At 44.0% G+C, this 15,595-nt stretch overlaps 1 protein-coding gene across 3 annotated transcripts in view; it reads right to left on the bottom strand.

The window, feature by feature from the left end:
• RPN2 (ribophorin II) overlaps positions 1-15,595 on the bottom strand; it is a 62,085-nt gene that overhangs the window by 27,097 nt on the left and 19,393 nt on the right. For 2 of the 3 annotated variants that reach the window (XM_011929088.1, XM_011929087.1), the window contains exons 3-8: positions 13,547-13,642; positions 12,506-12,681; positions 7,852-7,927; positions 6,911-7,045; positions 4,367-4,543; positions 1,650-1,768 (exon numbers count right to left, since the gene is read on the bottom strand). In XM_011929088.1, coding sequence (XP_011784478.1) covers positions 1,650-1,768; positions 4,367-4,543; positions 6,911-7,045; positions 7,852-7,927; positions 12,506-12,681; positions 13,547-13,642 — 779 coding nt within the window. The remainder of the gene's footprint in view (positions 1-1,649; positions 1,769-4,366; positions 4,544-6,910; positions 7,046-7,851; positions 7,928-12,505; positions 12,682-13,546; positions 13,643-15,595) is intronic. The other variant, XM_011929089.1, reaches the window with a different exon arrangement.

Genomic DNA, 15,595 nt, shown 5'->3' on the forward strand with positions numbered 1-15,595 from the left:
GAGCTTGCAGTGAGCTGAGATCCGGCCACTGTACCCCAGCCTGGGCGACAGAGCGAGACTCCGCCTCAAAAAAAAATAAAAAAAGAAGTTTGTGGCACATTGTTACATATAAAGCATATCCTGATTTTTTTTTTAAATAGAGATGGAGCCTCACTCTGTCACCCAGGCTGGAGAGCAGTGGCGCCATCTCAGCTCACTGCCAACCTCTGCCGCCCGGGTTGAAGCGATTCTCTTGCCTCAGCCTCCGAAGAAGCTGGGACTATAGGCGTGTGCCACGACGTCTAATTTTTTGTATTTTTAGTAGAGACGGGTTTTCGCCATGTTGACCAGGCTGTTTTTGAACTCCTGACTTCAAGTGATCCACCCACCTCGGCCTCCCAAAGTGCTGGGATTACAGGTGTGAGCCACTACACCTGGCCCCCATCTCTAATTTTTAAAACAAATTTTTAAAAAGGCCAGGTGCAGTGGCTCACGCCTGTAATCCCAGCACTTTGGAAGGCCGAGGTGGGTGGATCACTTGAGGTCAGGAGTTCAGGATCAGCCTGGTCAACACGGTGAAACCCCACCTCTACCAAAAATACAAAAATTAGCCAGCCATGGTGACACATAACTGTAATCCCAGCTACTCGGGAGGCTGAGGCAGGAGAATCGCTTGAACCTGGGAGGCGGAGGTTGCAGCGAGCTGAGATCACACCACTGCACTCCAGCCTGGGTGACAGAGCAAGACTCTATCTCAAAAAATAAATAAACACATAAATAAATAAAAATTACAGATGGGGTCTTGCTATGTTGCCCAGGCTGGTCTCAAACTCCTGGGCTCAAGCAATCCACCTGCCTCAGTCTCCTAAAGGGCTGGGGTTACACATGTGAGCCCCATGCCTGGCCCTTAACTGAATTTTAAAAATTTATTTACATACATAGAAAAAAGACTGTCAAAAAATTATAAAATGTTAGCAAGGCCAGGCACAGTGGCTTATGCTTGTAATCTCAGCACTTAGGGAGGCCAAGGCAGGTGGGTCACCTGAGGTCAGGAGTTCGAAAGCAGCCTGGCCAACAATGGTGAAACCCTGTCTCTACTAAAAATACAAAAAATTAGCCGGGCATGGTGGCAGGCACCTGTAATCCCAGCTAGTCGGGAGGCTGAGGCAGGAGAATTGCTTGAATCCAGGAGGCAGAGTTTGTGGTGAGCTGAGATTGCACCATTGCACTCCAGTCTGGGCAACAAGAGCAAAACTCCGCCTCAAAAAAAAAAAAAGTTAGCAAAAGTTATCTCTGAATGGTAGAATTATGGGTGAGTTACATTTTCTTTTTTGTGCTTTTCTGTATTTTTCCTACAATAAACATTTATCAGAAAAAAAAATCGATAAATATTAAATTTTAAAATAGCTACTTATATCACAACGACAAGACTGAGCCAACTAGAAATAGAGAATGAAACAGTAAAACCAAATGATCTTCATTTTAAAAATCATTTTCTTATATTTAATTGTAGGCTTTTGATACCAGTAGATCAAATTTACCTAACTGAAACTTCGGTAAATTTGGTTTTATGATCATGGTGACATCCATATTAATCTGTTACACTGGCTGCAGGCTAACTTTCCAAAACAAAGAGGTCAGCACCCTGCCAAAACATGGTCAAGACTTACCCTACAGGGGTGAAGGATGTCTTCTGGAGGACAGTGGCTCTGGAAGCAACGGATTTAGCATGTTCTAGTTTAACAGTGGCCTGAGTCAGAGGCTGAGACAAAACATTGGTGACTTGCAACTGGAAATAAATAAAAAATTATTTGTTACAACAAAGGCTACAGGAGCAGAGAATTTTGTTACTGGGGTGCTTTATCTATAGGTCGTAAGCTCTGCAGGAGAGCAAACCCCCTGCTTTGGGAAATCTTCACAGACCTTGGGTCTGCTGCCTAATCCTAAAATGGATGATTACAGGTGTGAGTCACCACACCTGGTCAATATATTTCCTTCTTTCTGATTCCTTATTCTATCCACTCTGCTACAGAATCTTTAAAAGAATTTATCAGACTGGGCATGGTGGCTCATGCCTGTAATTGCAGTGCTTTGGGAGGCTGAGTCAGGAGGATCACTTGATGCCAGGAGTTCAAGACCAACGTGGGCAACATGGCAAGACCCCATTTCTACCAAAAAAAAAAAAAAAAGTTTTTTAAATTAAAAAATTAGCTGGGCATGGTGTCATGTGCTTATAGTCCCAGATACTCAGGAGATTGAGGCAGGAGAATTGCTTGAGCCCAAGAGTTAGCATGAGCTATGACTGTGCCACTATACTCCAGCCTGGGAAACAGAGGGAAATCTTGTCTCTGAAAAAGAAAAAAATAAATGTCTCAGCCAGGCTGGGTGCAGTGGCTCATGCCTGTAACTGCAGTACGTTGGAAGGCCAAGATGAGAGTGATTATCATTTAAGGCCAGGAGTTTGGGACCAGCCTGGGCAACACAGTGAGACCTTGTCTCTACCAAACAAATAAATAAATAAATCAGCCAGAAAAATACTTTAGGATGGTACCAGCAATGGGAAAATTAAAGAAATATGGATAACATTAATAGCTATCATTTGTTGAAAGTCAACTATATGCATATACCAGGCTAGGCCCTTTACATATTTTCTCCTATTAATTGTATGACACAGATCAAATAATCCTTATTGCACAGGTGAAGAAACAAGCCATAAGAGGTTAAGGGACTGCCAAAGGTCACATGGCCGGTTAAGTAGTTGAGCCAGGACTCAAACCATCTATTTAGTTTCTGAGTCAATTATTTTTCCACTTTGTCCTCTTAGCCCCTCTTGACTCACAGCAAACTATGTTCATCAGGTTACTTTCTACCCAAGTCTTTGTTGAGGGTATACGAGTTGTATGTAGGGAGAAAATGGGCAATTTTGAAGAACAGGGTACTCGCTCAGGAGGATATCTGCAGGGGCCACCAAAGTAGATCTAATGGGACAGACAGGACTGTCCTAAGTGGAAACCCAACACTTAGACATAAATAAAATGCTAATTTCTCATGAAGATCTTAGCTTATCACTGGTTCCCAAACAACAGTAACAAAATGCCTCATTTGAGATGAAAGTTCTAAGCATATTCAAGATCTGTGCATTTGCTCTGTTCAAAGAGTTAACACAAAGAAGAAATCTATGCTTACTGCTGAGTGAAAGGGAAGACTGTGCTATAAAGAGGCAAAAAGCTATCCCATCAGGACCAGGGAAGAAGAGAACAGATCAACCATAAACACCAGAATTACTTGAGAATTAAAACAGCTGTCATAAAATAATATAGTTAGAAATTTTGGGTACTGGAGGAAGTCCATGCTGCAGTGGGCCATGATCATGCCACGGCACCCCAGCCTGCATGACACAGCGAGACCCTGTCCAAAAAAACAAAACAAAACCAAAAAATACGACAAAGAAAGTTTGGTATTGGGAAATGCATTTTAGAAGCAAGACTTCTCTATACATCTGGAGTTACAGACCTAGAAATGCGATATTCCTGCACTTATTGAAAGCCTGTACTTTTTTTTTTTGAGACAGGGTCTCGCTCTGTCACCAGGCTAGAGTGCAGTGCCGCAATCTCGGCTCATTGCAACCTCCGCCTCCTGGGTTCAAGCGATTCTCCTGCCTTAGCCTCCCGAGTAGCTGGGACTACAGGTGCACGCCACCACGCCCTGCTAATTTTTGTATTCTTAGTAGAGATGGGGTTTCACCATATTGGCCAAGATGGTCTCAATCTCTTGACCTCATGATCCGCCCGCCTCGGCCTCTCAAAGTGCTGGGATTACAGGCGTGAGCCACTATGCCCAGCCAAGCCTGTACTATTTAAAATCCTCTAGGGAGAGGCCAGGCACGGTGGCTCATACCTGTAATCTCAGCACTTTGGGAGGCTAGTTCAAGGCCAGCCTGGCCAACATGGCAAAACCCCATCTCTACTAAAAATACAAAAATTAACCAGACATGGTGGTGTGTGCCTGTGATCCCAGCTACTTGGGAGACTGAGGCACAAGAATCACTTGAACTCAGGAGGTAGAGGCAGCAGTGAACCAGTCATGCCACTACTCTCCAGCCTGGGTGACAGAGCAAGACTCTGTCTCAAAAAAAGCAATAAAAATTAAAATTAAAAATCCTGTAGAAAAAGAAAAAAAATTTTTTAATAGATTTGAAGGGTTCTGTGGCTAGTTCACCCAGTGGTCATGTCTCCATTTCAAGGCTCAGGGTAATGAGCCTTGCCCTCCATTTAATGGGTATGTCCTCGTAAGGGCTACAATTGGCTGTGACCATAGTCCCGATTTCTGAAAGCCTTCCACTAGGAATAACAATCAGAGGGGCACACTTTGGGGATGAATGTCTTACCCTCAGGATAGCCTGTTCGTGAGTGTCAGAAGCAGAGCCCTCGGGCACAACCACAACTGGCACGTGGTAGCGATTATGGGAGAGCACAGCAGCCGCTGAGGCCACACTGAAGGCTTCGGAGAGGGACTCAAAGTTCTTCTTGCTGAAGACTGCATTCATCAGCTGGATGACCTGATCCTGAAAGAAACACGAAATGCAGCTGTTTCTCTTCCTCTGCTGGGAAGGTGGGAGGGCCACTGCTGTAGAAGAAAGTCACTCCTTATCTGTTTCAGGTGTTAACATGGGAGGTCTTTTGGTCATTGATCCAAATTCGTAGATGGAAAAAACACAAATATTCTGCATTTAAACTTAGAACTTGGATGTGGTTGTTTTTTTCCCATCTTCCGTTATAAACTGAAATTCATGATTTGTCAGTTATTTAATAAGTGCTTACTAGACAGGCCAGGCACGGAGACTCATGCCTATAATCCCAGCACTTTGGGAGGCCAAGGCGGGTGGATCACTTGAGGTCAGAAGTTCGAGACCAGTCTGGCCAACATAGTGAAAAACTCCATCTCTACTAAAAATACCAAAATTAGCCAGGCAAGGTGGCATGCGCCTATAACCCCATCTACTCAAGAGGCTGAGGCACGAGAACTGCTTGAACCCGGGAGGTGGAGGTTGCAGTGAGCCAAGATCGCACCACTGCACTCCAACCTGGACGACAGAGAAAGACTGTCTGAAAAAAAAAATCATAATAATGCTTACTACACAAATGCAGGGTACTTCCAGATAACTACTGAGATATGAAACTATATTATGAAATACATATAATAGTAATTATTTGTTAAATGTCTATATACACCAGGCATCATGATAGGTGCTTTACATGCATTAACTCAAAATTTAACAAAAACTATAAAAGACTGGTATTATCAATGTTTCCCAAAAAACGAAACTGAGGCTAAAGGAGGCTAAGTAACTTCTGCAAGTTACAACATTAGCAAGACCAACATTCAATTGTAGGATTGTTTGTCTCCGAAGTCCTTCTACAAGAAAATCTGTTCTTTCCTGGTTCCCATTATCCTCCCAGCTAAACTACCTTTCCTCCCAACCTACCTGTAAGCAGTACATTGAGGCAAAGTTTTTATTTATAACACCAAACGTTATAGCTAAAATGTACATTAAAAAGAAACTAAAATAACTCTCCATTAAGAACTAATGGGCTGCTTAGAGGAGAAAACTAAAAGCAGTTTTTTTAAAAAAGTGGAACCTAAAAGGCATTACTAAAATTCTGGAGGTTGTTTGCTTAGGAGGAAACATTTTCCCCTTCAATCAGTTTTGTTTTTTTAAAATCTACCATCCAACCAAAGAGCTCTCTTATTCCTGAAAGTGTTATTCACAGTCAACATGAAAGAATTTTAATTGGACCAATTACAATTTTCCATCACTAGGCTGCTGACATGTTAAAATGGGTGACTGTTCACCAGAACTGTTAAGTCAAAAGCAGTGACAGCGAAATTACTCCAGCCAAGTACCTGGTTAGCAGCAACTTGGAAATAAAGGAAGAAAATGTTTAAGTTGTATATGTACAATATCATTAATTCATCTACTTTACTGTGTATAGGACAATCAGCAAACAATCTGTACCCCAAGACCCCACACTCTTGCACTTTCACCCATAACAGAAATTAAAAGGGAGTATATTTCTAGACCTGCTACACTTAGGACAAAGGAAGAGACATAAAAAGAATGCAAACACTTGAATAACTTATTTGACCATATCCTCTGGAGAAAATATGAAATTAATTCCAATTATCCAAGACAGATAATTATTTACTTAAAGAAACTTGGCACAAAACTTGTAATGCATAAAGAAATGAAAAGTTCTCACTTAAAACACAAATCTCTCCTCCTAAAATTTAAATAAAAGCAGCTTGTATTTTAAGTACTTTAGATTAAGGGCTGGTAACTTCTCACAGACAAGGGGTACAAAGACGGTCCTACTCAAAAAGACTTCCCACATGCATTCCAACTAAAGGTTCTTTCAGGTTAACAACCTCCTCTTGAGAAAAAGAATGAACTCTTGGCGGATGTGTGATAGACACACATGCCTCTCAGTGAACTATGTCCATCAGCAAAGATTAGCTAAGATTTAGCCATTGCTGAGGATAAGGGGGAAGGGAGGAGAAGCAATTATGAGCCCAGTGAAGGATGTGAATGGGCCACCAGAGTGGAAAGCATCCAGGAGACAAGCAGAAAGGGGTATTGGGAAGAAAGGGAGACGAAACAGGAGTAATACACGTGGCTTCCTTGATATTACCTTGTGGCATGTACATACCCCATTTAAAGCAAGTGTGGTTTGTTTACACGTCTGTCTCACTAGCAACCTATTTCTTGAAGACAGGCATTACATCTCTTTCTCATTCTTAATCCCTAACTCAGGACACTGAGTGACAACATTCCAAGGTATGTCTGAACATTCCTCTCTAATAAAAGCTATCCTTAGCAGATAAAGCTGATGACCCCTTTGGGTTTCATGCCTGAAAACTGTCAGACGGGTACCTCCTTAATGGATGGCTCAGTCCCCACATGATCCATGAGCTTGTAGGTGGCAGCCACAAATAACGCTGTTGTTTCCAGTCCTTCTTCAAACTGGAGATACACGCCCCCCAGTTCATCCAGGCGAGCAACAAGGTCCTGCCATAACAAAACAGAAACATGCTGGATGTCAAGTAACAGCAGGAATGAGATGCACAAACCACTGTCAACCCCACTGCAGACAGCTTCGTGACATCTCTCACTCTAAATCTGAAGACCATCTTAGTTACTTAATACTTTCTCAAAAATGGTCCTTAGGCAGAGTAAAGTACATCAAACAGACATTTGAGGAGAGCAGTGTCTTCTGCACTTCTGGGAGGGTTCCTTCCTTGGCCCCGTGTATGCAGGCCCAAGCCCAGGAGTCATGGCAGGGAAGGCTCCAGCTACTTTGGGTGGAAGGTCAGTGGGCCAGGCTGCCGTGCACCCAGGAAGCATCATGACACAGATGGAGTCCGTGGCCATCCATCTGAATACAACCTACAAAGCATGGCGTTTCCCAGAATTTCTTAATGCACCAAAAGACAAAGAGAGACACACTGCTCTCCTAGGCAACATGACTAGGCAACCAACGTGTCTGTGAAGCATCCAGTGAAAACACCATCAGGACTGCTTGTCACCCCTGCCAGGCAGTCCATGAAAGAGGCCCCAGAGAAGCATGATATTCTGGACAAAGGCCAGGATAGAGCAATAATAAAAACCACCATCACCACGTCCTGATCACCTATTATGTAATAGGTATAAACATTGCTCAGGACACAGTACCCTAATACAAAGAACACAAGTGTGCCATGGATATAAGAAGCAATGTAACTGATCCTAACAGATCATGCATGGCTATCTGCAAGACTCTTCTACAGGGTATCAAAGATAGGAGCTGGGAAATGTATTTGGCAAAAGATTCATACCTCAATCTCCTCCACGATGCTCCTCAGATCAGCCTGCTGGGACAGGTGGGATGCTGTCTGCAGAGCCTGGACCGTTCTGGAAAGTAAAGAGTAGAACCCCAATGAATGGCAAGTCTTCTTTCATCTACACATCCCTTCCCGTACTTGGACACTTTCACAAATATCCCACTCTTGTTCTTTAGAAGTACAAGTTGGTCTCAGCCTTTAAGGAGTTTACTTATAATCCAGTTAGGACAGGTATGACAAAACCTGGAAAAGATCATCACAGCTGAGAAAGCAACCCAGGCAACAGAACTGGCAAGAAGAACAGTGGGCCGTGAGCCTTGGGCCGGGTGCAGTGGCTCACACCTGTATTCCCAGCACTTTGGGAGCCTGAAGCAGGCAAACCCCTTGAGCCCAGGAGTTCAAGACCAGCCTGGGCAACATGGTGAAACCCCATCTCTACTAAAAATACTGAAAATGAGCCAGGTGTGGTGGCATGTGCTTGTAGTCCCAACTACTTGGGAGGCTGAGGTGGGAGGATCGTTTGAGCCCAGGATGCAGAGGTTGCAGTGAGCCACTGCACTCCAGCCTGAGCAACAGAGTGAGACCCTGTCTCAGAAAAAAAAAAAAGATTGAAGTAAAATTCACATAAAATTAACCATTTTAAAGTGAACAATGCAGGGATGCTTACTATATTCACAATGTTGTGCAACCACCACCTGTCTAGTTCCCAAATATTTCCATCAGTCTAAAATAAAACCCATTGGTTGAGCATGGTGGCTCACACCTGTAATCTCAATACTTTGGGAGGCCGAGGCAGGAGGATCACTTAAGCCTGGGGGTTCGAAACCAGCCTGGGCAACATAGTGAGACCTCATCTTCACAAAAAATTTAAAAATTAGCTGGACCACTTGAGCTAGGGAGGTCAAGACTTCAGTGAGCCATGATTGCACCACTGCCCTCAGTCTAGGTGACAGAGTGAGACCCTGTCTCCAAAAAAATAGATAAACAAAACCCACTGAACAGTTTCTCCCCATTGTGTCTCCCCTTAGCCCCCCGCAACCAGTAATCCATGTTCTAGCTCTACGGATTTGCCTACTCTGCTATTTCATAGAAATGGAATCATACAATCTGCATCCTTTTATGTCTGACTTCTTTCGCTCAGCAGAATGTTTTCAAGGCTCATCCATGTTGTAGCATGTATCTGCACTTCATTCCTTTTTATGGCTTATTCATATAATTTTATCTATAATTCTGGAAGATAAGCTTTTTAAGATGGAACATGATAAGTGTATACATGTAAGACTTGTTAGATTCTATTCTCTTAAAGCAGATAATTTGGAAAATATAAATGGTGCTTTTCTGGATAAAATGGGGAAAGGAGAGGGCCCCTGGTGGTTAAACGACTGCTACTGCCACCCCTATGGTTTCCTAATTCCTAAGAGATGACTGGGCCCTTGTGTAAAACCTCCACTTACCAAGTCAATGTGTCAGGGAATGTAGAGCAAGAATCTGTCTGCTTAGGTCAAGATCATAACAATTTAGATTCTCTCCATGGGAAACTAATTCCATTAAGATGACAAGTTGGAAAACAGCAGAGACACAATTTACAGAGAGGCAAGCCCTAGAGTACTCAACGACACCTATGGGATGCTTGTTGTTATAATACACTTGAGAAAATGAAACCTGAATTTCCAAACGAGATAAAAATCACACATCTGCCCGTGATAGACGCTGTGCTCAGAAAAGAGTGTTAAGATAGCCCAGAAAGAACTTCTCAATTAAGATATCATTTTTTTCTCTTTGGAATGAGCGAGTGCCGTGTGGTAACAACCTCAGAAGTTTTAGAACGAAATTAATCCACTGAGTTTTAGAAAGTTTTGTCACTGGCTTTAATTACTTATTCCCCAGCCAGCAATTTCTTTTTCTCTAGAGCATAGTACTGTATTCAAACACTAAGAAATCAGATCTTATCTTGCTAATATATAGCAGATGATTCAGAGAGATTGATTTATGAGAGACAACAATGAGATCTTCTCAGATGGTTCATTCAAACCTACAAGTATTTTCTTGTTTTCCATTCAAGACAAGTTTACAAACATTCACTTCCTAGAAAAAGCCTATTTAAATATAGAAGGCCCACTTAGAAGAGTTCTAATTTATATCAGATTGCCTTTAATAGGGCAAATTAGTAGTAATATAAGGCATCTGACCAGTTGGATTTCACAATGATCCTAAGAGCCATTCTCCAGGTTTGCATATGAAAACACTGAGGCTTAGGGGGGCTAAACAACCCACTCAAGGTTACAGAGGTTGAGTAGAAGAGTGGATCTGAACACACTTGTTTCTACTCCAAAGCATATGTTCTTCCTACCTATAAGCTTTCTACAAGACAGCAGAAACACAAAAGTATAGTTTCGTCCTTTATTAACTCCTTTGGATACAGACCATGTGCCAGGCTCTCTAAGCACTGCAAATAAAGCTTATGGCTGGGTGTGGTGGCGCGTGATTATAATCCCAGCTACCCAGAAGGCAGAGGTGGGAGGATTGCTCAAGCCCAGGAGTTTGAGGTTGTATGATCGCATTGCACTGCAGCCTAGATGACAGAGTGAGACTCTGTCTCAAAAAAACAAAGCTTATGATCTAACATACAAATAACAACGACGAAGGAAGTAACAAACTCTCTAAGAAAGGGGACCTGTTTGTTAGGAACCTAAGAAACAAATGGCCCGGAAAAGGAACTCTGTTTCCTACATGCCCACCAAGAACCAGGCACTGCGCTAGGGTCTTCACATCTATTATCTCACTTAATCCTGTCAGGTGCTCTGATGTAAGAATTATGGGTTTCATTTTAAAGGCGAGGCTCAGAGAAGTTAGAAATTTGGCCAAAGTCACACAGCAAGGAAGGAAATAGCTGGTGTTCAAACCTAAGTCGGTCTGACTCCAAAGTGGATGTACTTCCCTTGTACTTCTTCCTGCGGTTCTGCGGTTTTGAGGAAGGGGATTTTCCTTTCTGCCTGGAGGGAAATGGGAAGCTTTTTTGTAGAAGGTCACATCAAAGTAAGGCATAGGCACTAACAGTGACATCATGGCATGAGCTGATGTTGACTGGAGAAGCATTCCCCATGAGGGATTACGAGCAGAGATCGAAATATGTCACCTGAAATCAAAGGCCCAAAAGGGCCGAGCACTGGACAAAGTGTGTACAAAATGTCAGCCCCAGAGTCACTGATGATTGACCATGTGAACATGAGGAGGGTGCGAGGATGACATAGAGGGAATGTCAACTGCCTGTGAACCCTGTCCTTAACAAAGCTTTAAGTTTAGAGAAAATCTGATTGTTAGCAAAAACACAAAAAACAAACAGAAAAACCTGAGAAACAATCTCACTGTTTTGAACGGGGGAAATGGTATCACCAAACTCTTGCTAAACAACGAACAGGATTCCAGAAATGTACTCCACACCCTCCTTCAGGGTTGCAATTAAATGGTAAACACAAATAAAATAACAACAAAATTATTGTTTTAAATGAGGAGTTTAAGTGTTTAAAAAAAAAAAAAAAACTATAACCGGCCTGGACAACACAGAGAGGCCCCATCTCCACTGAAAACAAAAAATTAGCCGGGCAGCCAGGCGCGGTGGCTCACACCTGTAATCCCAGCAATTTGGGAGGCCAAGGCAGGTGGACTGCTTGAGGTCAGGAGTTCAAGACGAGCCTGGCCAACGTGGTAAAACCCCATCTCTACTAAAAATACAAAAATTAGCCAGGCGTAGTGGCGCGCATGTAATCCTAGCCACTGAAGACGCTGAGGCAGGAGAACCGCTTGAACCCGGGAGGCGGAGGTTGCAGTGAGCTGAGATCACATCACTGCACTCTAGCCTGGGTAACAGAGTAAGACTCCATCTCAAAAAAAAAAAAAAAAATTAGCCAGGCATGGTAGTTTGCACCTGTAGTCCAGCTACTCGGGAGGCTGAGACAGGAGGATCACTTGAGCCCAGACTTCAAGGCTGCACTTCAGCCTGGGTGACAGAGTGAGATCCTGTCTCTAAATAAATAAAAATTTGAAACTACATATATTATCACTTAAGAGCTTAGCAAAAAACACCCTGGAGTTATAACATTTCCATTTATAACAAACAGGTAAGGTGCTTCTCCTTCATCTAAGCCTTTTGCAGAGTAGTAGAGTCTGATTCCTAGAATACTCCACCCTCTGAGCAACCACCTCTCCCACCAGATGCTACCTCTTACAACTTCCAGGGATCCTGGAGCCGGCACTTTGCAGAGCCTCCGTTGCCAACATGTCATCCTGCCCTGGCCAAGCCTCAACAAAACATGCATGTGGCTCCTTCTGAGTTATCTGCCCTTGCTCTAGCCCTCCAGCCTCACAAGGCAGCTGGATCTCTAGGTGATGGCATGCTCATGCTCTGGCTCAGCACTTGCCTTCTGTTTGCAAGGCGTGCAGAAGACTGCGTCCATGTGAGCTCCACGAGAACAGGGACCTTACCTGCCTTCATGCAATCATGTCTGCGGTGCCTTGCACAGCACCTGGCACACAGAAGTATTTACTGAAGTACTTGCCCAGGAAGTATTTGCTGAACCAATGAATGAGCCCTCTTAGGATAGGGCCCGAGACAAATGAAGCCTGAGAAGTGCTCGAGATGACAACTCACGCCAGCACAGTCTCCTCCTTGCTGAGACGAGCAGTAAGGGCACTGAGTGCTTCTTGGGATGCCAAGGGAAGGCCAAAGCCACTGAGAGCTGCAACTGCATGGTAGATCTGGGTAACAGATGAGTCCTCACTGACAGCTGCCAGAAGCAGATCTTTGGTCTCATTTGAAATAGAGATCTAAGAAAGAATTGGCAGACACAGAGTTTTAGAATAGGTCTTGGCATTTGTGGCAGGCATGGCAAAGACAGCATGCAGAGCAGCTGCCAAAGTCACCTCCACCTCGTGCATGCTGATCCCCCTCTAATCCCCAGATACCAGGATGAAATGTTTACAAAACCTCGGTACGACACCCCCATCTGAAAAGATGCTGACAAATTACCTTTCTACTTATACGGTTCTCCTGTGTTCAATAAAATGACTTTCCAGAAACCTTGTGTGGGGGTACACTTTGAACAGTTTTAAATGTTAAAGGGAGATGGAAAGGAAAAAATCAAGACCTCCCAGAAGAAAGGCAAAAACTGTACGAAACGGTTATTTAAAACCCTTGAAAAGTGGCCGGGCGCGGTGGCTCAAGCCTGTAATCCCAGCACTTTGGGAGGCCGAGACGGGCGGATCACGAGGTCAGGAGATCGAGACCATCCTGGCTAACACGGTGAAACCCCGTCTCTACTAAAAACTACAAAAAAAACTAGCCGGGCGAGGTGGCAGCGCCTGTAGTCCCAGCTACCCGGGAGGCTGAGGCAGGAGAATGGCATGAACCCGGGAGGCGGAGTTTGCAGTGAGCTGAGATCCGCCACAATACTCCAGCCTGGGTGACAGAGCGAGACTCCGTCTCAAAAAAAAAACAACAAAAAACAAGAAAACCCTTGAAAAGTAAAAACTTAGGAGAAACATAAACTATACTTTCTTAAGGAAAAGCAATGGACTCTCATTGTTAAAAAAAGGATTTTTGACATGACCCCTCCCCTTTAAAAATGCACCTTTTTTTTTTTTTTTTTTTAAATAGTTAAAAGTCATTGTCAGTGTAGGAACCTGGACTCACCTCACATCCTGAGAGGGCCTGGATGGCCTGGGCAGCATAGAAGAGGGAATCCACGTTGCTGGGATCAAGGTTAGATCTGATGTAGGTACATGCTTTCTACACAGCGGGGAAAAGTCAACGTTAAGTGGTGACACATGTAGTGAACCAGGAAAAGCAAAGGCATTTTTAGATAACATTCTGTCATTATAGATGACTTGGAGAAGGAGCTACATGAATTTAGTTTTTAAGTAGTTACTTTCCATAGGACACGGTTTTACCCAAAATTGCTGACTTCGTACAAACAAACAGCAATAAGTCTGAAGGCACTTGAGTCCTTCTGAACCTTAGAAAGGAAAGAAGGAAACCACTTCCTAAATCACCTGTCTGGCCATGGCCTGCGCTGGGTATTTATGAAGCTCTTCCTTTTAATGACATAACGACCCTTTGGTAGAGATTATCACTATCCCCATTTACCTAAAAAAGAAACTGGGGCTTGAAATTGGTAAGTAATCTGATGAAGGTAATAAAGCTACTAAGTGGCAGAGTCTCTTCTGATTCCAACTGTACTGGCATCTCCACTTAGATGTCACCAAGGCCAAGTCAGGCTCAACAAATCTAAAATGAGCTTAAGGCTGGGTGCAGTGGCTCACATCTGTAATCCCAGGCCTTTGGGAGGCTGAGGCAGGAGGACCGCTTGAGCTCAGGAATTCGAGACCAGACTGGGTAACATGGTAAGATCCCATCGCCACAAAAAATTCAAAAATTAGCTGAGCAGGTGGTGGGTACCTGTGGTCCCAGCTACCTGGGAGGCTGAGGTAGGAGGACTGCTTGAAGTTGAGGCTGCAGTGAGCCATGTTCATGCCACTACACTCCAGCCTGGGAGACAGAGTGAGACTCAGTCCCCAAAAAAATAAAAATAAAAAATAAAATGAGCTTAAAACCTTCTGTTTCTTCACCAGGACTTCCCAGCTCATGCACAGGTAACACCATGCATCCAGCAATCCAAACCAGAAACCTGGGAGCCATCCTTGACTTTTCCCTACCCCTCCAAGACTATCAAGTTTACCTCTTTTTCATTTCTCAGGCCCAGTCCCGCCTCTAGTGTCTGTCACTGCCTTAGGGCAGGCCCTTGCCATTTCTCACCTAGATTGTCCCAGTAATCTCCTAAGTGGTTTAAAGCCATGCAATCCATTCTGCACACTGCTTCAAGACTGATCTTCACAAAATACAAGCGTAACCGTGTTGCTTTACCTTTAAAACCCTCCAGTGGTTTCCTATTTTTCTCAGACAAGATCCAACTTCTGACACAGCATGAAAGGCCCTCATGACTGACCCTCCCTCTCCATGCTGCCTTCATCACCATAGCTCTAATTCCAACTCCAAAATCTTACCCTCCAGCCTCCTGCAGCTATACCACGCTCTTGCCATTTCACGTTTGACCCTGCTACCCACGCTGCCGGGAGCACCTTTTCTTCCTTGTCCTTCCTGCCAGCCAAACTACATCCTACCTTCAACTCTGCTCAGATGTTCACCTCTTCCAGACAGTCCTCCCAGAAGAGGCCAGGTGTCCACCCTCTCAAGTGCTCCCCCAAAGCACATACCACATCGTACTTACTAGTTCCCCCAGGGACGAGTGGCCCAAGATCACGGACTTTGTCGAATGCCCATCACAGTGACTGGCACAGAGGAAGCACATCACAAAACCCCAAAACTCCTGGTACTGCGACTCTCCTCGACTCCAAGAAACAGTATCAAAACATTAGACTACCAATATTTTGGTTGAAGTAATATAAAATTCAGCTATTCAAAAAGATGTGGTAATAGTAATAGTTAAAAGTGGGTGCTGGTTGGGCACAGTGGCTCACGCCTATAATTCTAAAACTTTAGGAAGGTGAGGCTGGAGAATCGTTTGAGGCTGTGGTGAGCTGTGATTGCACCACTGCAGTCTGGCATGGGTGGCAGGGCAACACCCTGTCTTAAAAAAAAGAAAAAGGCTGGGCGCGGTGGCACACACCTGTAATCTCAGCACTTTGGGAGGCCAAGGCGGGCGGATCACAAGGTCAGGAGATC

Source organism: Colobus angolensis, unplaced genomic scaffold, assembly GCF_000951035.1.
Source record: "Colobus angolensis palliatus isolate OR3802 unplaced genomic scaffold, Cang.pa_1.0 Scaffold8, whole genome shotgun sequence".
Taxonomy (NCBI): Eukaryota; Metazoa; Chordata; class Mammalia; order Primates; family Cercopithecidae; genus Colobus; species Colobus angolensis.